General features: G+C 45.3%; 1 protein-coding gene across 1 annotated transcript in view; it reads right to left on the bottom strand.

Annotated features, from left to right (window-relative positions):
• Nucleotides 1-24,892, bottom strand: part of NTN4 (netrin 4) — a 541,542-nt gene that overhangs the window by 211,275 nt on the left and 305,375 nt on the right. Inside the window, exon 4 of the mRNA XM_086919074.1 lies at nt 7,176-7,302. Coding sequence (XP_086775200.1) covers nt 7,176-7,302 — 127 coding nt within the window. The remainder of the gene's footprint in view (nt 1-7,175; nt 7,303-24,892) is intronic.

Consider the following 24,892-nt stretch of genomic DNA (forward strand, 5'->3'; position numbering starts at 1 on the left):
TCATCAAAACAAAGAAAGGACTAGCGCATTCGATCTAACGTGAGCGCCATTTTGTAATAAGTATATCTCCCCATGTTATATACATGCTCCCATTCATTTGCGAATTATTTCACAAGTACTACACACATATCTGCATAAGATTACATGCACTCATATTTGCGCATTATTTAGCGATAATCATGATACATTTCATAATTAAAAAATTCATTCCTCATTTTTACATGTGAATGTAACATAACAAAATCCATCAACCGTGTATCGGTTATGTAATATGCATGGTGATGCGGTACACTGAGCTAATTTCTCCGTGGAACGGCTAGTGTCCCTTCCTTAAAAACATCTCTGAAAAATTTCTCTGTACATCATACTTCGTCATTATTTGCCTTTCGTCCCGAGGTATATACTTATATCATGTTTCTTTATCCAAATCTCATAATTGTTCAAAAACCTTCTTTTTCTTTTTCTTTTTCTTTTTTACAAAAAGCATTATACAGTTCCAACAGGGCTCACAACACTCCATTCCCATTACAATTACCCTGAATTCAGGTCTCATTTATGTACCTATGTGTACAGATAACTCCTCTCCACTATTTAAACCACGAGGAAATTTAGTGAGTAAATCTATTATTTAACGTGACTCGAGTCTGTGTAATTTTCTTACTCTGTCACCACCACGGACATTCAAGGGAATGTAATCCAAACCAATAAACTGTAGCATGGGGAGATATACTTATTACAAAATGGAGCTCAAGTTAGATCGAATGCGCCAATTCTTTCCTTGTTTTGATGAAATCAGAAATGTTGAAAAACAAGGCATTTCCGATGTGTCATCGACATCAAGAAAGGCATTTTCGCCGAAATGCATCTGTTGCTGGCCATTTGAATTAGCTCTCTTGACAACGTCCCTGGGAGTGCAATATCTTTTTTTTTGGATTAAAAGGAGTGAGGCGACATATTATTTGCGGAGTCTACAGCCGCAAAATCGCACCCGCCTGCGAGTGCTCCGTTTTTCGAGTGGAAAAAGGAGCGTGTATACAATACGGAGGCACCACTGCAACTGCTGCAAGCGCCATAGGTGGATCCCGTTTGTGGAGGAGGAATGACGACCTGCGCCTCGAAGGACGCGCAGGGGATCAGGACTACCACCACCGGTGAGTCCCAACGTTCTGTTTGACAAAAAATGGGCAGTATTGTATTAGCGGCAAGGCAAGGGGGCGCAAGAGAAATATAAAGCATAATAACTTATGTGATTGACCAAAGACACAGTGACCACGGCGAAGCCATGTTTTGCAAACAAACACGTTGTGAAGCAGCAAAAGATATTTTCAAAAACCAAGGTGCAGCAGGGGCTCGCTCCAATGCCTCAGACCTTAGACAACCCAGAAACAAACTGAATAAAATCATGTCCAAATTGGAGCGATTATATGAGTGTGAGACACGCAAATGGTGGGAATCCTCCAGTTTCAGAGTTACATCGATGAAAATAGAGTCCCAAGGGGTTTGCGAGTCTATACAGTGCCCTCGTATGAGAACCCAGACCCACAACTACTCATGGATTGGGCGGAACATACAGCACAGTATTGCCAAGGGACAGTGGGCATACTGGTGAAATACGCCTGGAGTGACCGGGACAAAACGTTCAATGAAATCAAGGAATTAGAAGATGAATTGGCTAAGGAGGAGCAAGACAAGAAAAAGATTGAGGAACTTATGGGTCAAATGAAGGTAAGACTGCTAAAGTATGAGCAAATAATCAAATATCGTAAACAAGAGAAATTTGCACGGGATGAAAACGATTACTTGTAGGGCAGGGTGTTGACCTTTGCATGTAAGTTTGAGGGCACGAGAAAAGAACTAAGTTTAAGATCAAAGCAATTGCCGCAAAGAGTAGAGACCTCAGAATCTGAAGTTACAGAGAATGAGTCCAGTGATGAGCAAGTGGGAAGATCAGTAGAAGGGAGGAGAACCCTGACTCCTTTTCACGACGAGTTCCAAATAATTTGCCAATCCTGGTTACGAGGGGGCAAGAACAAGCCACCAGAAGGAGGCGCAGAAAAACACGACAAGGTGGTGGCGGAGAAAGAGGAAGAGGAAAGGCACCCGGATGGGTGAATTGCAAGAGATCAACCAAGAGACAGTAGATATGCCAAAACTAACGGTGGTCAACCTTACGGATAAACCGCTTACAGATCTTGAAGAAAGAGTACTTAGTTTAGGACTGACATTTTGTCCTAGTAATCATCTGGAGTAAACACAAACTAGAATCGATCTTTTCAGTTTTGTGCGTAAATTAAAATTACATAAATATTTTAAAATAAGACTTAGAATGAGAGATACCAAGGGGACAACATCAAGGTTGATGGCCAATGACGTACTAACTGAAAAAGACTTACCTGTAATGGAAGTTTTGGAAAACCTTCAATTAGAAATTGAGGACATTCCGACACTGAATGAAGTATGGCAGAAAGAGCAAAGAATATGGGCACTGAGCAAGAACGGGAGGACAGTCCGTTTAAACCCAAATCACTCTTCAACCCACAAATGCCATTAGATGCCATAGACGTTTTCTCTGAAACCATGGTAAACGACCTTTTAAAATTCAGGTTCAAAAATACAATAAAATCGTCTCCTAGCAATTTATCAAAATTGGAAAAATTGGCACTACAGAATTTGATGCAGGATCAGTCTGTTATCATAAAACCCTCTGACAAAGGGGGGAACGTGGTGTTACAAACTAGGGAACAGTATTGTGATGAGGCACTACGTCAACTATCAGATGTAAAATGCTATCAAAAGACAACTGGTTAGACGTATCTAAGTAGCATCAAGGCCTATGATGAACTGATCAGTAAATGGTACAACAAATTGATGTTGGGACCGGAAGAACATTTGTTTCTGCGCAGTTCAAATACTGTGATTCCCACTTTCTACCACATTCCCAAATGCATGAGGACAGCCTGCATCCGCCTGGTAGGCCAATTGTATTGTCTCTAAAAGAATTGACTGAACATTTATCTATGTTTATTGATCACTATTTATTTCCTTTTGTGGTTCAGCTAGATTCCTATGTGAAGGACACAAAAGATTTTTTGAACAAAATCACACATGTAGTGTGGGATCCCACATACCAACTAATGGTATTAGACATTACTAGTCTTTATACCTGCATAGGCCATGAAGATGGGGTGAAAGCTGCTAAGTTTTATCTAGAACGCCAGCTGCGGTACTCAGAACATAACCAAATGTTAATAGAATTTATGGAGTACTGTCTGAGAAACAAAATGTTTCTATTTGAAGAACAACATTACAAACAGCTGTCTGGTACGGCGATGGGCACCTGCTTCGCCCCCAGCTATACAAACTTGTTCGTTGGCTGGTGGGAGGATGGGTGCCCGAACCTACCAAGGTAAGAGCACAAGTGGCAGGGTAATAGAGTCGTCCCCTTGAATCCTGAGGGTCCCTGGGGTCCAACTAGCTCACCATGTACCTCCAGTAAGCACCACAGAGCAGCGTTGCAGTGAGGTGGTCCGAGGCCACGACCGTTTTTACATCTCTCTGCAACGCAACTCTGTGGCACTTACTGGACGTACCTGGTGGGCTAGTTGGCCCCCAAGGACCCTCAGGATTCAAGGGGACTTAATTCCCCAACTTAAAACACGCCACAGGGCACGTTTGCACATTCGTCATATCAGGCCGCGCCCCTCCCTGCACAACTTTGCAAACGCACCCCCTGGTGCGTATTAAGTTGGGGGTTTAAGTCCCCTTGAATCCTGAAGGTCCCTGGGGTCCAACTAGCCCACTAGGTACCTCCAGTAAGAGCCTTGGCCAGGGCGGAAAAGGGTTTATATGGTGACGGTGTCTATCAGACACCGCCAGCCATATTAGGATGGGCTGCTGCAGATGCCTTTCAATGGCGGCGGGAACTGCTTGTGGGGGCCTGTTGAGGGCCCCCAAGGACTCCGGGGGGTGGGAGGTGCACATGGGGGGTACCTACGGTACCCCCCAGCAGTTCCATGCACAGCATGGCAGGCACCGCGCAGTGCCTGCCATGCTGTGCATGGAAGTGCACGGCATGCCTTCCTGCCATTGTGGCAGGTGGTGCTGAGTGCACCGCCTGCCACAATGGTTGGAATGCTGGATGCGCCCGCCACTGTGGCGGGCCCATCCTAATGCTGGCCACATGACCCCCCCCTTATGGCGGGCGGTCCAGATCACCGGTAGGATGACCGGCGGACGAAGTCCGCCCGTCATCCTAATGACCCCCATTGTGTCCATGTCAGAATTCCTTTTAGATGGCCCTGGGCATGCAGGGGCTACTGGATCCAACTGTAGCGGTTGAGGCCTTTTACTCCCGGTGTCCCAGGGCCCAAACTACGATGGATCCTGAGCAACTGGGGAAAGTCCTCTTTCTGTACTTAACTCTCAATAGTTGATGTGACCGAGCAGTCAAGGCTTCCTCGGGGAGAGGGATGTAGATACAGGTCAGTGAACACGACTCATAACTCAAGTGCAAACAGTATGAATAATAATTCAACAGTCCAATACTTGCTTTTATGTAAAGAAGAACTATTTGATCTCTAACTCTATACATGAAAAAGTATAGACTTTCAGAAGCAATAACACAATCTCACTTGAGGTTGGGTCTCTAGTAGTCATCAGCAAATCCTGTCCCACCACCTTCGTGTTATGTGTTTAAGGTTATTTCCCATTTACTGGTGGATGCATCAAGGGAATGCAAACTATTAGGCCGTATTCAAGGTTCTCCCTTTGACTCTTTTAGGAGTTAGTTAAAAGGGTAGTTAGTGCAGTAGCAAGTCCCTTGGGCTATAAAGACCCAGTTCCCGTTTTACCACTCAGGCGGTATTTGCAGTGTTCAGTGTTGAGGCAATGTGCCCACTCCATTGGTGCTCACAAGTTCAGATCCTGTACAGAAAATTTGGGCTTCTCCCGATGGACATGGTAGCACCAGGTGGACATCGAGTCTCTCTCTGTTGCGCAGTGCTGCTGATACGTTTCAGATCTGCTCCCACTTGGTCACTACAAAGCTAAGTTGCTCTTCCGCCTAGCAGAGGAGGGGTGCTGATGTGGTCCTCCAGTTCCCAACCGTAGCTCCAGCAAGGGTACGACTTGGTGAACCTTGGAGAATTCATCAGATGCAGATCACAGCATATGGGCTCGACCCGCTAGTCCCAGCAGTATTCCTCCATTCTGAAGGATGACCTGAACCTTTGGCCAAAGTGATACTGGCAGCCGCTCTTGGCATTTAGGGTTGCCGTTGTAATCACGATCCAGACGCAGACTCTGTTCACCCAATGCCCCTCACTACCGGACCTTGCTCCCTCCAATGATCTCCTCTCCTTCACAGGGCACACTGGTCTTGGCAAGGAGGCAGGCGGCAGGCAATGGTGCTCCAGGCTCAAAGGCAGGTGATCTTAGAGTCATAGATGAGGTCCCCTCATCCAGCAGGGAGACCAGCCTCTAGTCCTGGTCATGGGAAGACATTTTGCAGAGCTTTCCCTTCTCACACAACCCACCTGACTGCTTGGCAGGTGACACATTTTTGGAGACTCAGCCTCCCCTTCTTATAGTAATTTTCCAGACACCAAATGAGATTTAGGGTCTGGGTACTTAAAGTTTTATGTTGGGGGTTCTGATTCTTTTGAAGTGGACACTTCTCTCCTTCTACTTTTCCTCTTGAAAGATGTCTGTCACAAGACTCCGAAGCAGATCGTCCCACAACACAGTCCATGGGAGTTACCAGATTTCACACCTGCATGTCAGCCGCAGTAATATGAGCATCAAAAGGTTAATCCCAGACCCCTAGCCCTTTTCTTCATGATTCCCTTATCAGCCCCATCCTCCTTCCTGAGATGGTTCCAGGCCTCTTCTTTGTGATACATCACTGACTCAAAGAGCAGTCTTTGAAGTGTAACAGTAGTGTCTTCCTTTTCTCTCCAGTGTGTGCCCCTCACAGCTCACTGGAGTGCAGCAATACACAAATCTGTCTGGGAGGATTCCTCTTCTCCTCATGCCTGGGCTTCCCAAAATGAAACCCAGGGTCCGCCATATAATGTACCATTGCAGGCACACTTTCAGTCTAGCAGTGTTGGCTATGTGCATTGTACCCTTGCATGTACACACGCATTTGGTGCACACACAATCTGTGTGCACTGTTCTGCACTGAAGCTTTTCTATCTTTAGCCAGTGTGTGTTATTTACAAGCATGCACACTGCCAGCACAGACACACACTCACCATGTGCACTCTTCATGTACTGTACTTCACGCAAACACACATACACCCAGCACATGCTCTCATTACACACACATTACACAGCACTACATCTTTCATACTAGGTATTTCTAGCAGGCATAAATACACTCAGCACATGCAATAATAGCACATGTACGACACAGTACTGCTCTACCCCTGAACTGTACCCTTCCCAGGCACAAATGCAACCTTGCAGTCACTACTCCTGCACTATGCAGCTCTCCACATCCACATGATGGAGGCCAAAGGTGAGTTAGGCACACAGCAGTGGAACCTTTAAAAGGCGAGTGAGCCTGTAGGCCTCACTCCGGTGACACAGGGTAAAAAGGTCCTGTTCACTACTACTGATCAGTACATGGTATGCTGCCACCACTGAACCTGTGCTACTTAACTCCTCATGACAGTGGTAGCCTTCCACCACTATGAGAGTTGCACTTTGGGCTCCCCTTCCGGTCCAACAAGACCACAATACATGAGACAGGCCTATGTCATGGCACATACGCATGATCTGTGTTCATCTACGACCGAAAAATCAGCATTAGGGATGCAGACAACAGTACAGTACAGCACTTAGGGCAGGGGTACATGTCTTTACCATGCAGAGGACTTTTCTGTCGCAACAGTCAATGACACAAACAGTGCCTGTAAAAATATTTTAGATTTTTACCTTCTGAAACACTGTCCCATCATATATTCATTGCATCGGCTACAGATAAGACTAATATTTTTGTATTCGAGCCATTGTCAAACAGAGTTGTACTTATAGTCGCTGAGACTTCCCTATAACATATCATAGCATATCATTCACTAAATAATAACTTAATGACTCTTTCAATAAAAAGGGAGTCGGAATACAATTTGCTGTGTCAGACCTGCAATCCAGAGACTGTGCTTCCTACTTACTTTTGCATTCGTGCGGAGTCCCGGTTTTGCCGTTTGCTGCTCTCCAAGGGTGGTCATTATACAGGGACGCGCAGCGTTGGCAGTGCTCTCCGTCTGTGTTGTGCTTGCACATGCATCTCCCATGAACCTTAAAGGAAAAGACTTTTCTTTTAACCTCTACATTTTGATAGAGACATTTTATTCACATAACATTATCCTAAAACATAAGGCAAGATTGAAACTGTAGATCCTTTATTAGTTCCCAAAATGTATAACCGGGCTGTTGTCATATTTGTTGTGGGCCCCTTCCAGACCATAAGGTGGGACCATAAAACAGACCATTGTTCCAGACTGCATTTGACTTGATATGAACAGACCACATCTTCCTAGATTGCATAATTCCACCACATTACTAGTTTTGAAGACAAGAGAGCCTTGAAAAAGACTAAGGGATGAAACACGTGTCACTATTTTGTATCATTAAAACCTACTGTCCATCAACATTTGTAAATTGGGTTGGAATATGAAAATAACAGAAACAATCTTTATGTATATCACAGAACAGCAAGTGATTTGTGATGGATTAATAGTGTGGATGTATTCCATAAAAGAAATAGAGAGTTATCCATGGATTATGGCAATGTTTGGGTACGGCAGAATCACTACTACAATTGAGTATTCTCATAACAGGCATTTAGATGACAGGAAAGCTTCAAGACCCTGGGGGGTGGGGAGGTGGGGGGCTGCACTCGGGGGTACCTATGGTACCCCCCTAAATTGCCATGCTCAAGGTGGCAGGCACTGTGCAGTGCCTGCCAATGTGTGCTTGGCAATGCTCAATATGCCATTTTGGCATTGCGGTGGGTGCTGCTGTAAGGGTGGCAGTCGCATCCTAATCAGTGGTGTGGGACCGCCACACGTCTGGCGGCAGGTCTCAGCACCGCTAGGGTAGTGGGCAGACAAAAGTCCACCCGTCATCCTAATAACCCCCTCAGTTCTGAGCTTCACAATGCAAGCGAGCTGCACATCTGTATTTTAGGGCTTTCAATGTGGAGGAACGTAGTGACAATACAGACAAAAGTAGTGAGCCCGAAATATAAGGCACTGAGAAAGCTAACCTCTACCTCACTCAGTCAGTAATGAGGCAAAGGCTTCTAAAACAAGGAAGCACCCTGCATAGCACCTTTTGAAAAAACAGGCAAATGCCATTGCATTCACCTACGGGCCAAGAACAACAATGAGTCCGATTTAGCATCCAGATTACAAGCAGTTTTAACAAATAAAAGGCATTTGCCCATTTAAAAAAACAGGGACTGATTTAGATCTCAGCGACAGATATAATAGCTGCGGAAATTTAAGTCCCATAGGATTTAATGAGTGTCATATTTTGGCTGACGGGATATCGGTCACCTTTGTGATGAATTAACCCTCTCCGCCGAGACCTAAATCAGGTCAGAGTGATGGGACTTAAACAACTTCTCGGAAAACAGTCGTCCCTGGAAGTGGTAAAAGTGTGTCTTATGCATAAAAGAATGATGCTATTTTTTCTATTCCTTCTAATAAGAGTAACATTTTACCCACTAATAAAAACATAAGTAAATGGAAGGGGGTGCTGGAGGGCCCAGGATACATCAGGGATGCCATGTTACATTTTCCAACATGTGCAAGTACAAAGCCATCCCAAATTGTATCAAACTTTGAGAGCTGATATAATTACTCCCTTAGACACACTTAAAGACAAATGGGTAGAGGATGTGGGGGTACCAACTGTGAAGGTAAACTGAGTGAATGTGCTAGATAAGGTCACAAGCGTCTTTAGAAATTTATTAAAATAATCAATTTCTATTTCATCCACTGGGCGCATCTCACGCTTGGTAAGATGATTCTCCCGCACAAACCCAGGATTCATGCCCCAGATGCGCCACATTAGAGGCTGAGATGTTTCACATGGTTTGGGAAGGCACACATAATTCTGAATGCTGGGTTGAAGTTGTAACTTTTATTGATGACATCGCAGATCGAAATATAGAGCTCTCTTCCAAGGCATGTCTGTTGGGACTGTATCCACGGCCAGCTAAAAAATAAATTCACGTCCATGTTCATTGACTTGGCTCTGATCCTGACCAAAAGACAGATAACACTTAAGGGTTCACAGATAAAATATCAATGCCCAAAATATTCCAATACACAAATATCGATGCAAAAATATCGGTCAAAAATATCAACATTGTATATTTAAAATTGTAATTACAAAAATATTGAAACAAAAATATTGATGTAAAAAATATAGATGTACAAAATAGTGATTTGTTTCTTTTGATAAAAATTAATGTTAAATATATTAAATAATAAAAGTAACTTTTACAAAACTATTTAGATTTAATATACATTTTAACAAATATATTAAAATAACTTGAATTTAATATTTAAACAAACATATATAAAATGTAATATAAACAAATATATATTTCCTTTAAAACAATTAATAAACAATTAATTTTAATTTATTTTATAATTTTATAAATATATAAAAAATAAAATATATATATATATATATATTTACATACACTTATAACATGAAATCTAATAAAAAAGTTATATTATAAATTAAAACATTAATATATTTAATAGTCTGTAAAATTAGATCTTGCAATCTATTGAGTGCAACAGTAGGGAAAGTGTTGGATAGCGGATGGGTAAAATTACTATTCCCACTCCAGTTTGTGCAACAATAGGGAAAGTGTTGGATAGTAGAGGGGTAAAAATGTATATTTCCACTGGAGTCAGTTCAAAAATAAAAACAAACAAATTAAAAACAACAGCACAAAAGATTTTTTTAAAACATATAAAAGTTGTTAATATTACAAAAGATAGAAACAGATTAGAATGTAAAAGGTATCTAATAAATACCTAGAAAGATGATATAAAAAAATTCAAAAATAATTTAATAACAAAAAACTATTTTTAATAGTATATTTTTATAAACAAAAACATAATTTATTACATAAATGTAATATTTGTTATTTCCTACCCTATAACACCACACAATTCACAACCCACATTTAATTCTTTTTTTTAAATGTGCCTCCATAATTAACATAATTAATTACCATTTAAACAAATATTATTAATGTATTTTTTTTTAAAAAAAATACAAATTAATTTGCTCCCCAAACGTTACCCCTATACAACCAAAACACACACACACACAAAATAAACATAAACACTAACCATAAATATTCATCAATTGATAAATTAATTTTAATAATCAATTAATTAATAATTATTAATCTTATTAATTACTTTCCACCCTCTGCCCCAATAAACACCACAACACACACGTAAAAATCATTACACAATTCCCATAACTAATTTTACATTATTAAATTAATATCAATTACCAACAACTTATTGATTAATTTGAAATAATTTACTTCCCACCCTTTACCACTATAAACCCCACAAGTTACATCAAAAACAAATTACACAATTGCTATATTTTAATTTAAAACAATTAATTAACATTAATTAACAAACAATTATGAATTAATTATAAATAAATTACTTTACGCCCTATTCTCCAATAAACACCACCACCCACTCCTAAAAAAATTACACAATTAACATAATTAATTACAAATTAATGAATTAATAATAAACAACCAATTAATAAATATTTACTTATAACATAACTCCCACAATTAACACTATGAAATATAAATTAAATGATTATTAATAAATAAAAAATATTAATACATTTATTATAATTGAATCACTTCTCACCCTATTCCCCTATAAACCCACAGCCCGCTCCTAAAAAATGACACAACTAAGATAATTGCCAATTAATTAATTATTAATAATTAACAGCCAATTAATTAATAGTTAATAATAAATTAATCCCCACAATTAACACTATAAATTCTAAATTAAATAAATACTAATACATAACAAAATATAATTAACTTATTATAATTAAATTACTCCCCACCGTATTCCCCTATAAACCCACAACCGGCTCCTAAAAAAGACACAATTAACATAAATGCCAATTAATTAATTAAAAATAATGAACAACCATGTAATAAATAATTAATGAATTAATTACCATAATTAACACTATAAAATCAAAATTAAATAAATAGTAATGCATAAAAAATAATCATTAATTTATTATAATTCAATTACTTCCCATTCTATTTCCCTATAAACCCACAACCCACGAACAGAACTTAAAAACGCAAAATGTAATTAGGATAAAATTAATGTCTACTTAAAATTTAACACATATATTAAAAAACAAAACAAATTCTTATAAAAAAAATGATCACATACTTTTAAAATGCATACTAAAATGCATAATACTAATTAAATCATCACTATTTTAAATAACTATATTTTTGAAAACAATATTAACAACTTCGATATGTGCCAAAACTATATTTCTTAACCACGATATTCTTCCTGTAGATATTTCTGTATCACGATATTTAAAACTCGATATGTGTATATGTCACCATTTTAAACTCGATATGCTCTCTGTGCACCCACTGAAGTGCAGATCATCAGTGGACCCAGAAATGGAACGGTGGAAGAAAGAGCTTATCAGGTGGGCAAAATATGAAAGCATCACCCTCTTTCGAGAAGCTTAAAAGGTCGGAGGTAAACTTGAGAGAGAGAGAGAGATAAAACATATTTATACCATAGTCTATAAACCATACATAAAACTTTTGGATCCTCATAGTGACAACATAATTAGACCACATTTCATTTTAAGACAGTTTACAAAAATATAAATCCATACAATTCTCATTATTGAGAGAAATCTAAAAGGTTTAAAATCAACACCCCTCCTTTATTTTCTCCATTACAAATTCTCTTGTTGCTTTCAAGAACTTCCCCAAAGCAATTGTAATATCTAGAAATGACATATCCATAAGAAGACAAGCAGCTTGAGCACGTAAATTTACCTTATATTTTACAAATATTGGACATAAAAACACTTTCCGTATTACTAAAATCAATGTGCAATCAAGCAATATATGTAAGGTATAATTTCTTACTCTTAAGCCGCATTTACAAATACCATCTGGTAGGATCAAGGCTGCTTTTATTTTTCCTTCTGTCTTCCAAGGATTAATGCCCACACGAACCCTTAGGATTTCGTGTCTTAACCATTTATTGGGCAAAAAATTATTATGGGAACTAAGCCTCCTTTTCCCATGCAATCCTTACCCAAATAACAGATTTTTTTACCCTCAAATAATCATGATCTTCTGATCTAGAGTATAGGAACCCTTGATCCCTGAGCATTCTCTTTGTAAAGACTATGGGGCTCATTATGATCGCGGACGGACTTGAGTCCGTCCGCGACCATAGAGGAGGAGGGAGCCTCCGCATGACCTGCGGAGTTCCTTCCTGTCAAATTAGGATGTGACCGCGACCCTGGCGGTCACATCCTCTATTTTTACCATTGCTGTGGGTGCGGCTTCAAGCTGCACCCGCCGCAATAGTAAAAATGCATACATTTCATTTGTATGCAGAAAGCGGAAGGCAACGTGCGGTGCCTGCCCATTACTGCATTCAAATGCAGGGGGGTACCATAGGTACCCCCCATGTGCACCCCCCAACCCCCTTCACCCAGGGGGCCCGCAACGGGCCCCGCAGTGAAGTTACACATACTTTTCCACGGCGGTAAAGCCGCCGTGGAAAGGCATCTCTTTTACACTATCCTAATGTGGCTGGCGGTGTCTAATAGACACCGCCAGCCACGTTACAGCTTTTCCGCCGCGGTTGTAAGTCAACCACGGCGGAAAAGCGGCGGACTGAAACCAGGACCCACCAGCTATCCTAATGTGGCGGTGGGTCTTTGGCGGGTCCGCAGAGGATTTTCCGCATCCTCCGTGCCGGCGGTGGCTTCCGCCGGCCCGGAGGATGCGGAAAATCCTCCATCATAATCAGCCCCTATGTCCAGGGATGGCTGTGAAATGCTCAATTTTAGGTGCGCCGCTACGGTCTGGAGGGTTTTCCTTACATCCCATGCCCAACCAAGGCTGCTGGTTTGGATTTCCTCTCTACACCATGTTGAGACCTTCTGTACACCACCTGACTTCTGGCGTCTCCAAAATCTTAGGGCCTTATTAGGATGACTGGCGGACTTTGCCCACCCGTCATCCCATCGTAAATCGGGACCGCCAGCCATAAGGGCGGGGGTCCCAGGGGTGCTATTAGGATGTGCCCGCCACAGTGGCGGGCACATCCTGTTTTTTCAGCATTGTGGCGGCCGGTGCTCTCTCTCGCCACAGTGGTGAAAATGCACTTTCACATTGTCATTTAAAAGTAGCAGGCACCGCGCGGTGCCTGCCGCTTTGTAAATGACAATGAATGGGGGTACCACAGGTACCCCCCATTGGCACCCCCCACCTGTAGTTCACTCTGGGGGCCTGCAGGGGGCCCCCAGAGTGAAGACCGCATGCCTTTCCGTGGCAGCATCGCTGCCGCGGAAAGGCACTGAAAACCAGACATCATAATATGGCTGGCGGTGTCTATTATACACCGCCACCATATTATTCCTTTTCCGCCCCGGCCGCAAGGCGACCGGGGCGGAAAAGCGGCGGACGGTCTTTCCGTCCGCCATGGTCCCCCCCGCCATACTAATATAGCGGGGGGAAATCTGGTTATGATATCGGGAGGATTGCCTCCGCCAGGCTGGCGGTGGCTACCGCCAGCCTGGCGGAGGCAATCCGCCCGATATCATAATGGACCCCTTAGTAGGGACATTTGGGTCTTTATGTTCCGTGCTATTAGCCCTACCTCCATTCTGATTGCTTGGATCATGGTACTTTGCCCGCCTGTCATCCCATCGTAAATCTGGACCGCCCGCCATAAGGGCGGGGGTCCCGGGGGTGCTATTAGGATGTGCCCGCCACAGTGGAGGGCACATCCTGTATTTTCAGCATTGTGGCGGCCGGTGCTCTCTGCACCGCCCGCCACAATGCTAAAAATGCACTTTCACATTGTCATTTACAAAGCGGTTCCTGACAATATGTTAATGACAATGAATGGGGGTACCACAGGTACCCCCCATGTGCACCCCCCACCTATACTTCACTCTGGGGGCCCACAGGGGGCCCCCAGAGTGAAGTCCCGCATGCTTTTCCGTGGCGGCATCGCGGCCGCAGAAAGGCACTGAAAACCAGACATCATAATATGGCTGGCAGTGTCTATTAGACACCGCCACCATATTATTCCTTTTCCGCCCCGGCCACAAGGCGACCGGGGCGGAAAAGCGGCGGATGGTCTTTCCATCTGCCGTGGCCCCCCCGCCATCCTAATATGGCAGGGTGGAAATCTGGTTATGATATTGGGCGGATTGCCTCCGCTAGCATGGTGGAGGCAATCCGCCCGATATCATAATGGACCCCTTAGTAGGGACATTTGGGTCTTTACGTTCCTTGCTATTAGCCATACCTCCATTCTGATTGCTTGGATCATGGTACAGTTTGGTAAAGACAGCAGCATTTTTAAAATCTTCCCTTCTTCTCCATCTCACTCCTTTTGCCACTCAGTTATAGAGCACTTCTGCACCATATAAAACTTGCGGGGGATCATAGCTTCAAATCAATCAATCAATCAATCATTGCATTTATATAGCGCACTACTTACCCAGAGGGTCTCAAGGCGCTGGGGGAGGGGGATCTGCTACTGCTCGAACAACCAGGTCTTGAGTTGCTTCCTGAAGGCGAGGTGGTCCTAGGTCAGGCGGAGGTGGGTGGGGAGGGAGTTCCATGTCTTGGCGGCGAGGTAGGAGAAGGACCGTCCCCCTGTGGTGGCTCTACGTATGCGGGGGACGGCGGCGAGGGCGTGGCTGGTCGATCGAAGCTGGCGTTTGGGAGCGTAGAAGTTGAGGCGGCTGTTGAGGTATCCTGGGCCTTGGCTGTGTAGGGCTTTGTGTGCGTGGGTGAGGAGACGGAAGGTGATTCTCTTGTTGACCGGGAGCCAGTGCAGGTCTCTCAGGTGTCCGGAGATGTGGCTGCGACGGGGGATGTCCAGGATGAGTCGTGCTGAGGCGTTCTGGATCCGCTGGAGTCTCTTCTGGAGTTTGACGGTGGTTCTGGCGTAGAGGGTGTTGCCGTAGTCCAGACGGCTGGTGACGAGGGCCTGGGTGACCGTCTTCTTACGTAGCATGTGCAGGATGTTGAAGCACGACGAGGAGACGGCGTTGACTTGTCTGGTCATAGAGATGGAGGAGTCCAGGATGAAGCCCAGGTTGCGTGCGTGGTCTGTTGGTTTGGGTGCTCTGCCTAGGGCGGGGGGCCACCAGGAGTCGTCCCAAGCGGCGGGTGAGGATCCCAGGATGAGGACTTCCGTCTTATCTGAGTTCAGTTTCAGGCGGCTGTTCTTCATCCATTCGGCTACCTCTTTCATCCCTTCGTGAAGGTTGGCTCTGGCGGTGGCAGGGTCGTTGGTTAGGGAGAGGATCAGCTGGGTGTCGTCGGCGTAGGAGAGGATGTTGAGGTTGTGCTGGCGTGCGATGTCTGCGAGGGGGCTCATGTAGATGTTGAAGAGTGTTGGACTGAGCGAGGAGCCTTGAGGGACGCCGCAGATGACTTTGGTGGCTTCAGATCTGAACGGAGGGAGGCGGACTCTCTGTGTCCTTCCGGCGAGGAAGGAGATGATCCACTCCAGTGCCTTCTCCTGGACTCCGACGTTGCTGAGGCGTTGTACTAGGGTACGATGGCAGACAGTGTCGAAGGCCGCGGAGAGGTCGAGGAGGATGAGGGCCGCTGTTTCTCCGTTGTCGGGCAGCGCTCGGATGTCATCGGTGACTGCGATCAGGGCGGTCTCGGTGCTGTGGTTGGCCCGGAAGCCAGACTGCGAGGGGTCGAGGGATCCGTTCGTCTCGAGGAAGGTGGCCAGCTGCTTGTTGATGGTCTTCTCGATGACTTTTGCAGGAAACGGGAGCAGCGAGATGGGGCGGTAGTTTTTGAGGTCGGTGGGGTCAGCCGATGGCTACTTGAGTAGAGCGCTGAGTTTGGCGTGCTTCCAGCTCTCCGGGAAGGTAGCGGTGTCGAAGGAGGTGTTGATGATGTCCCGCATGTGGGGTGCGATGACGGCGTCGGCCTTGTTGAAGACGTGGTGAGGGTAGGGGTTGGTCGGAGATCCGGAGTGGATGGAGTTCATCGTGCGGACGGTGTCTTCGGTGCTGATCGGAGTCCAGGCGCGGAGGGTGGTGGTGGGGGGCGGTGGTTCAGTTGTGGTGTTCGTCGGTTGAGTGCTGAAGCTGTTGTGTATGTCCGCGATCTTGTTGTGGAAGTAGGAGGCGAGGGAGTTGCAGAGGTCTTGCGAAGGGGTGATGTCGTTGTATCCGGCATTGGGGTTGGAGAGCTCTTTGACGATGTTGAAGAGTTCTTTGCTGTTGTGTGCATTGTTGTCCAGTCGTTCTTTGAATGCAGTTTTCTTGGTGGCGCGGATGAGTTGGTGGTGTTTTCGGGTGGCGAGCTTGAGGGCAGTCATGTTGTCCGGTGTTGGGTCTCTGCGCCAGGTTCTCCCGAGGGCTCGGCAGTTCTTCTTGGAGCTCTTGAGTTCGTCGGTGAACCATGGGGCTTTCTTGCAACCGGGTCTGCTGGGCAGGGTCCTCAGGGGGGCGAGCTCGTCTGCACAGTCGCTGATCCACTTCGTGAGGTTGGTGGCCGCCTGGCTAGGGTTCGTTGTGCTGGTGGGAGGGTTCATGCTCAGGGAGGACGCGAGCTGGTCGGCTGTGATCTTGTTCCAGCTCCTGCGTGCAGCCTGTTGCTGGTGGTGGTGGATCGTGGTCCTTGCAAAGCTGAAGTGGACGCAGCTGTGGTCCGTCCAGTGGAGTCCGGTGGCGTGGCTGAAGGCGATGTCCTTGCTGGATGAGAAGACGGGGTCGAGTGTGTGTCCGGCGTAGTGGGTTGTGGTGGTCACCAGTTGCTTGATTCCCAGGTTGGCGAGGTTGTCCAGCAGGGTGGTGGTGTTGCGGTCGTTGTTGTTCTCCATGTGGAAGTTGAGGTCCCCGAGGAGGATGTAGTCAGCGGAGCAGAGGGCGTGCGGGCTGATGAAGTCGGCGATGGCTTCGCTGAATTGTGTGCGTTGTCCCGGGGGTCTGTAGATGAGGGTGCCTCTGAGGGTGGTCTTGGGGTTGATGTGAAAGTGCAGGTGCTCGGCGGTTGCGAGGGTGTCGTCGGTGTTGGTCGTGATGCGGATGGTGTTCCTGTGGACGATGGCGATGCCTCCTCCGGTGTGGTTGATGCGGTCCCTCCGGATGATCTTGTAGCCGTCTGGGATGGCGATGGCTATGTCGGGCGCTGAAGAGGCGTTCATCCAGGTTTCCATGAGGAAGGCGACGTCTGGTGACGTTGTGTCGAGCAGGTTCCAGAGCTCGACGGCGTGTCTGTGGACGGAGCGGGTGTTGAGCAGGATGCACTTCAGGTGGTTGCTGCTGTTGCTCGTCGAGGTCTTGAGCACTGCATTTGTTAAATGCAAATGCATTTAACATGGGTCTGTGTGGCATATCGTCATATTCTTTATTACATTTTTTCAAACCACAGACTGACAAGAAGGCTTTTGCAGTTTGAGCTTCCAAATGAGTGCTCCACTTTAATGCGCTATCAAACTAAAGGCCTAAGTATTTATATTCACTTACTATTTTTAGTTGATCTTTTCCTAAAAACCAGTTGCAATTTGAAACTCTCTTCTCAAAACATGAGACCTTTGTTTTTTCCATATTAACAGTTAGAAACGTTTTGTCACAATAATTTTTAAACACATTTCATTTCCTTTGCAGTCCTATTTCAGTTTGGTCAAGGATCACAAAGTTGTTGGGGTATAAAAGGCAGGGCACTTTATTTCTATTCATACGCGGGCTTGCGCTTCTTTCAATTTTCAGCACTACAGGGAGGTCCGCTAGAAAGATTGAAAAAAGCAAGGGTGCCACTGGAGTCAAGCTATCCTGGCTGATGATGCCTGATAGCCAAAAACCAGTCCTAGGATGCTTTATCCCGGTCAAGGGAAGACATGGCTTGGCAGTTCAGGCTGGACTGTTCCCATGAGGCACAGGGTCAAGGCTGATTTGCATACGGCCATGTCTGAACTGGGGTGGTGTGGTGAGCAAAAAAATGATGGATTTAGGCCCAGATCTCGGTACTTGGGTGAATGTATGACATTGTTCTGCATTCTGTCCATCAACTGTTGTTTTTGTATTTGTCACCCAGAGTGGGACAGGTATGCTCAGACGTGAGTCCCGTGCTCTTCCCGCTACTGGAGTCAAGCTATCCTGGCTGATGATGGCTGATAGCCAGAAACCGGTCCTAGGATGCTTGATTCCGGTGCAGGGAAGACATGGCTTGGCAGTTCAGGCTGGACTGTTCCCTTGAGGCACAGGGTCAAGGCTGATTTGCACATGGCCATGTCTGAACTTGGGTGGTGTGGTGAGCAAAAAAACGATGGATTTAGGCCCTGATCTCTGTCATGGGTTGAATGTATGACATTGTTCTGCATTCTGTCCATCAACTGTTGTTTTTGAATTTAGCTGAGTTCTTAGGCCATTTATATTCAAGAGACCAATTTTATGCCGTGTGGCTGCCCCGTTACCTATTCTACATCACTTAGTGATCCATTAGATTTGGTTCCCTTCAAATAATGCTGGGAAGGACCTGCAGGACTTGTATTATTGCTCCAAGTTTTCAGGCTTCCATCAGGTCTGAGTGGTTTATTACTATATTGAAGTTTTCCAACCCTTGGTCCACTTCACTTCCAGGTAACTTCACTTGTCTCTTTCCTAACCCCGCGTGGAACCGTAGGAAGGTTTTCTGTTGTGGAGCATTGTATTCTAGCACTGCCTCTTCCTTAGGCACTAGTCTAATCCCTTATTTACGTATCTCCTTCTCTGCGTTTATTATTGCAGTTTTGACCAGGTCAGAGTAAAGCTGTACCCTGGTAAACTCCTTACCATCACAAGATGCTTGAAATCCCACCTGTCGAAGATATTTTGCTCCTATTCCTTTTAGATTTGGGCAGTGGGCAAATGAGTTAAGAAGGTGGGATCTATTTAAATAAGAACTCTTCTTCGATTTTATCCCACCCCTTCCTATTTTCACTTGTTCAAAGTAAAGCCACTTATTCCCTTTATCCTCCTCTCCTTCCAGCCTTGACCCCCTCTGGGGCAATTGAGTGTTAATTCTAGTCCCTTCCTCTGAGCTGCTTCCCTGGTATACCTTATCTTTAAGGGGAGCCTTACAGCCGGGTATACTTGCTACCTTGAGAGGCATATGATTTATATTTTTATCTCCTTTTCCTGGTGGTTTTGCTTCCTACTGCAGTTCTCCTTTTTTACTAGTATCGTTCCCGATTTCTCAGCACTTATTCAAGTTAATCTTGTTTCTCTCACTGTTTTAAGGGGTTCAGACTTAGGTTCGTGTTCAAGTACTTCTATTAGCTCCTTCAGCTCCCTTCTCTTTTTCATCACTCTTGTGTTGCCCTTTACTTGTGCATTTCTTCCTGCCAATCTCACTCGTTTTGATAAACCATAACTTATATAGTCACCCCTTCTTTTTACCAACATCGGCCATCTTGATACATAAACTTCATGATCGGCAGTTGGTGATTCGGCATCATGGTTAGCTAATGGGGGATCAACAATTCCGACCTCCTCCTCCCCCTCCCACACCGGGGCTGTAAACACAAGGTCCGAGACAGGTCTTAACATTGATGACATTTGCCCCCTAATACCATGTAATTCTCCCTCATTTATAGAGAGGTGCATTTTCTGAGTTTTTAAAATGTCATGGTTTAACATTGTTACTTCTAACAAGCTTTGGTGTGATTGTTGCAGCATTAGCATCAATTCCAGCATTGAAAATGCAGGGGTTTCCGAAGATTCTAAATTTATCTCTAGAGATTGATTTTCATCATTAATGTCACCATTTTTGTCCATATGCGCTGAACCCTTGGCTCCATGTATAACTGGCCTTTCTATTCCGTTTAATCTTCCGTCTGAGGTTTGGGCTACTTCTTCAATTTGCCTTGGGCCCAGGCTATCTGCTTCTTCGGACATCTGTAGTAACAATCGCGGAGAAGAAGAAAGTCGCTGTGACATTATTGCTCCCTTATGACCTATCAGAGACTGCACCGATTGATTGGCCAGATTTACAGAGTCCACCGTGCATTCATCAAAGATTACATTTCCATGATTCCTCCCCTTCTTCTGTAGCCATGGATTTAGCGGGGGAAAAGACCCTTTTGAAGTGCTTTCCCATGAAGTCTTTAAGGGAGTTTGATGCTATACCTCCCTTACTTCCTCCTTGTTGTGGTTCTTTAGAGGCTTTCTCCTTTTTTCTTTGGAACAGTTTAAGTTTTGGCTCTGCCCCTGGGCAGGTCAGGCTCTCTCCAATGGTTTGTTGATCTCCTGCAATAGCCTTTGCTTTCTGTGCTGGTCCCAATTAGGCATGGGCGGAAAATCCGTTCCGCTCGCGGATTTTGCGGATTTTCGGGAAATCCGCAATCCGCGAGATTTGCGATTTCCTGCAAAATCCGCAAATCCGCGAGCAGCGGATTTTGCTCGCACTGCTCGCACTGTTCGCGTGAGTTCGCGCCCCGCGAATAAGTGCGAAATTGCAGAAATATGATCTAAGCAAAACTGAAAGTAACTACTTACCAGGTTCAAAAGTTCAGGCACATCATTAGTAGCCATTTCCTGTAGTGCTTCCTGAGGGGCCCCTCCAGAGTTCAGTTGCCAGTTGAAACTATTATGTGACCCTGCTCTGAACCTCAGAATAGTTACACATATGCCACAAAGGTCATGAATTACAGCTAAGGGAGACAAGCAGGAGCCAGGCTGGAAGTTAAAATCCATTAATCAGCCCCTAATTCATTATTATCAGTTGGGGCAGGGCAGGTGTTGTAACTAATTTTGCAACAATGAAAGCACTTAGCAAGTGCAAAAGATCACTAATCAGGGCGCACTAAGGAAGCAGGTGCCAGCTAAAAAAATATTCTGTGACACATTAATCAGCCCCAAATTAATTCAGGTCACTTGAGGCAGGGAAGGTGTGCTTTGCTTTGCCGAAAATAATGTACACTGGACAACCAGAGGGTGTGGTGATGAAACAGAGGGTGGCATGGGTGGGCCAGAGGGTGGCATGAGTAGTCAGAGAGTGGCAGTGGTGACAGAGAGTGGCAGTGATGAAGAAGAGTGTCCCAAACAGGTTGGACACGTAGAAACAACAAGTTCGCAAAACTTGCGACCCGACAGGTAAGTTCGCAAATTGCGAAATTGTAAAAACCCTCGCGAACTGGCAGAAACACGGGCGAACACAAAAAAAAAAAAAAATCCGCAAATTCGCGGGAATTCGCGGATTTTGCGGATTGCGAGTTCGCAAATCCGCAAATTCGCGGATTGCCAATCCGCAAAATCCGCTCATGCCTAGTCCCAATGTACTTTTATTTTTATGAGGGGCCATTTAAGCACTTCAAATTATAGTCTATTGCAGTTTAATAGCCACCCAATGTTATCCCAAGACACAGTTCTCAGGAAAGGGGTGGGGGTAATTACAATTGGTGCAAGAAAATAACAATTTTTTATCACTTACCTCCGCTGTGCCTTACTCCTGTACTTGAGCCCGTGCACCGTGCCCTTCCCCGCTTCTCCTCTTGAAGTTGCCCTAATTTGCAATAACATAAACGGAGTTTCCTCCTTAGACAGCCTTGCTATATAGCTACTGCGAGGCTAATGAAGATACAAAATTATGCTATGTTGTGGGGAGTGGCTTCGTCCTGTCTCCCACCATGCTGTTTCACTCCTGGCTCCGGCCACCCTCTCTCTCCTCTCGCTTTGCTTGCACCCTGCCAAGCTACCGCCTCCCTGGGCAGAGGCTCAGGCAGGGGCCTCTGGCTTATGTAATGCTCGGTCCTCTTGAGGGCAGGCAGCCGCAGCGGGTGGTGGGTAGCGGGTAGCTGGTGGCGGGCAGTGACAGCGTTCTAGCCACTGAAAAAAAAATGAGGGAATTCTTCCCAGGACGCATGCAGAGGATTTACTTATGGTACACGCGGGCTCGCCTCATGTCTCAGCTCCTCGCTCCTCGCGTCTCAGCGTCTTAGCTCCAGCTCTCGCCGATGCGTAGCGCCCAACACATCGGGGGGTCACAGGGTCACGATCACGGCGCTGTCTGGCAACAACAGAGGGCTTTGTATGGGAGGAGGTGCTGGAACCAATGAGAGCAGAGGACTAGATCTCAACGACTTACTCAACCCCTGGGTAGTCTGATGCACACACAAAATGATTGCTGGCGATAAAGGGACGTTGAGATACAGGATGAGGTCCACGCTCTGGCATAGACGGATGCATCGATATTCACCTGAGAGGTTGCCCCTCCCGACTTCTGGTATTCTTGCAGAGGTCGCACTTAAGACCTCCATTGTGACTCTGATGTATTTTAAATAATGATTGGCTCAGCGCTATGTTCCACATAAGACTGTGTGTGGGGTGGGAGGTTAGTTATTCTTACAGTTTTCATGCTTTTCTGCTATACAGTTGTGAGTAATAGAAATATACTTGAAACTTGCTATTGACTAGGGTGGTAAGGATTTGACTGGTACATTGGAGCAATTCTGTTCTACTGTTAAATCATTACAAACAATCAGCGGCCAGTACTACTTTTGTTACCATTACAAACCATGTTGGCTGTATTGTTTGCATGTAATTATAAAATGAAATTCCAATTTACAAAAAAAAACTATTATGTAAATAGAACACATCATAAACTGACCAGTTGTTTGGTGCATGAATAATACTTGAACCGGTGAGTCTCATGGTAGGTTGACCTAGGCCCTGTGCAATAATTCCTAAGCTATCATTCAGCACATAGTTTACATCCTAATCTTGCACAGCATCTATATATTTATTTAACACTCTTGGCGCACAACATTCGTATTCTGAAATCTGGGACAGAACATTAGAATAACATTGGAGAGAACAAAACTGCTAAGGCATATGCATTAAACCTGCATGAAATTTCTGTTAGGCTTGTGTAATCTTATGTGATTTTACTTTGCGCTTGTTATGCAAAATACCCCAAATTATACTATTATGCCAGGCATGAGTCATTTGGCTCCCCTCCTAAACCAGATCAAAAAGTCCAGAACCTGGGTGTGCTCTTCAAGAGCAGACTTTCCTTAATATCTCTTATAAATGCTGTCTCAAAATCTGCCTTCAACCATCTTCGCCAGCTTCGTAGGGTCCTTCCTCTCCTTCTATTCATCGCACCCGCAGTGATCATCTCACATCGATTATTGCAACAGCCTCTTCATTGGCCTCCCGTGCCTGATGCAAACATCTCTCCTGCACTACAATCCCTTCATTGGCTACAAGTGAAGGAATGAGCTAACTCCTAATCTCTATTGAACAACTACAAAGCACTGCATGGCAGATTACCAAATTATGGACCCTATTACATCCGCCTGCCACTGTAACGGTGAACGGGACCGTCCACCAGAGGTGCGGCAGTCCTGGTGTGGCCATTAGGATGTCACCGCCACCATGGCGGTGGCATCCCCCATTCACAACATTGTGGCGGGCAGTGCTCACAACACCGCCCGTCACAATGCTGTGAATGCAAGTTGTGCATTGACATGCACAAGGTGACAGGCACCGCACGGTGCCTGCCACCTTGTCCATGCCAATGTAGGAGGGTATCATAGGTTCCCCCATATGCACCCCCCTAACACCCTAGGGGCCCACAACGGCACCCTAAGGCAGAAACCGCATGCCTTTCCATGGCGGCAACGCCGCCATGGAAAGGCACGTCTCAAAATTCATCTTGCAGGCACCGCCACTATATTGGAGCCCTTTTCCACCCAGTCACTAGTCCAACCGGCGGAAAACCAGGGGACGGTCTTTCCATCCGTCGGGGTCCCACCGCCATCGTAATATGGTGGGGAAATGGTAGGCGGGTTGGGAAATGGCGGGCAGATCGTCACCGCCATACAGGCGGTGGCGATCCGCCCTCTATACTAATAGACCCCTTCGTGTCTTAGCTGTTCCTCCGTTATCTTCTATCCGGAAGGCTATGGACTGCCAAGGACAACCTTCTGTCCATCCAAAGTACTGATATAAGTTTGGAAGACATACTATTTACATGCAAAGATCATCCCTATGACACTCCTTTGCCAATTAATCATTAACTGCAGTCACTTAGGCCCTGGCAGGTTGTACTCCGTTTTGCAAGAGTAGGGGTGGGATACACTCTGCTGTCTTGGTGGGCATACAGCCCACCATATTGAGAGATCTTCACATGCCTTGTAGAGATCTCTATGCCTTGAGAGTAGTCACTACAACAGCAGCTACTCTGAAGGCACGGAAGGTTTGCTGAGCGGCTGCAATATTTCATGAGGCCGCCAGCAAAGAGTTTTGTTTTGATAAAATTCAATGACTCTGACAAACAAAGTGGGTGAATATGATGGCAGGCAGATTGCCACCGCCCAGCCGGTGGCGGCAATCCACCCGCCATCACAACTTGATTTACCCCCGCCATATTACCATGGCGGGGGTATTGCGGCGGACGCAAAGTGAATCCGCCACTTTTCCGCCGGTCGGCAATCGTTACGATTGCTGGCCGGGCGGACTTGGGCACTAATATGGTGACGGTGCCTACCACGCACCGCCATCCATATTAGGATGGGTGTTTTCAACGGACTTTCCATGGTGGTGATGCCACCATGGA

Source organism: Lissotriton vulgaris, chromosome 1_1 (genome assembly GCF_964263255.1).
Source record: "Lissotriton vulgaris chromosome 1_1, aLisVul1.2, whole genome shotgun sequence".
NCBI lineage: Eukaryota > Metazoa > Chordata > Amphibia > Caudata > Salamandridae > Lissotriton > Lissotriton vulgaris.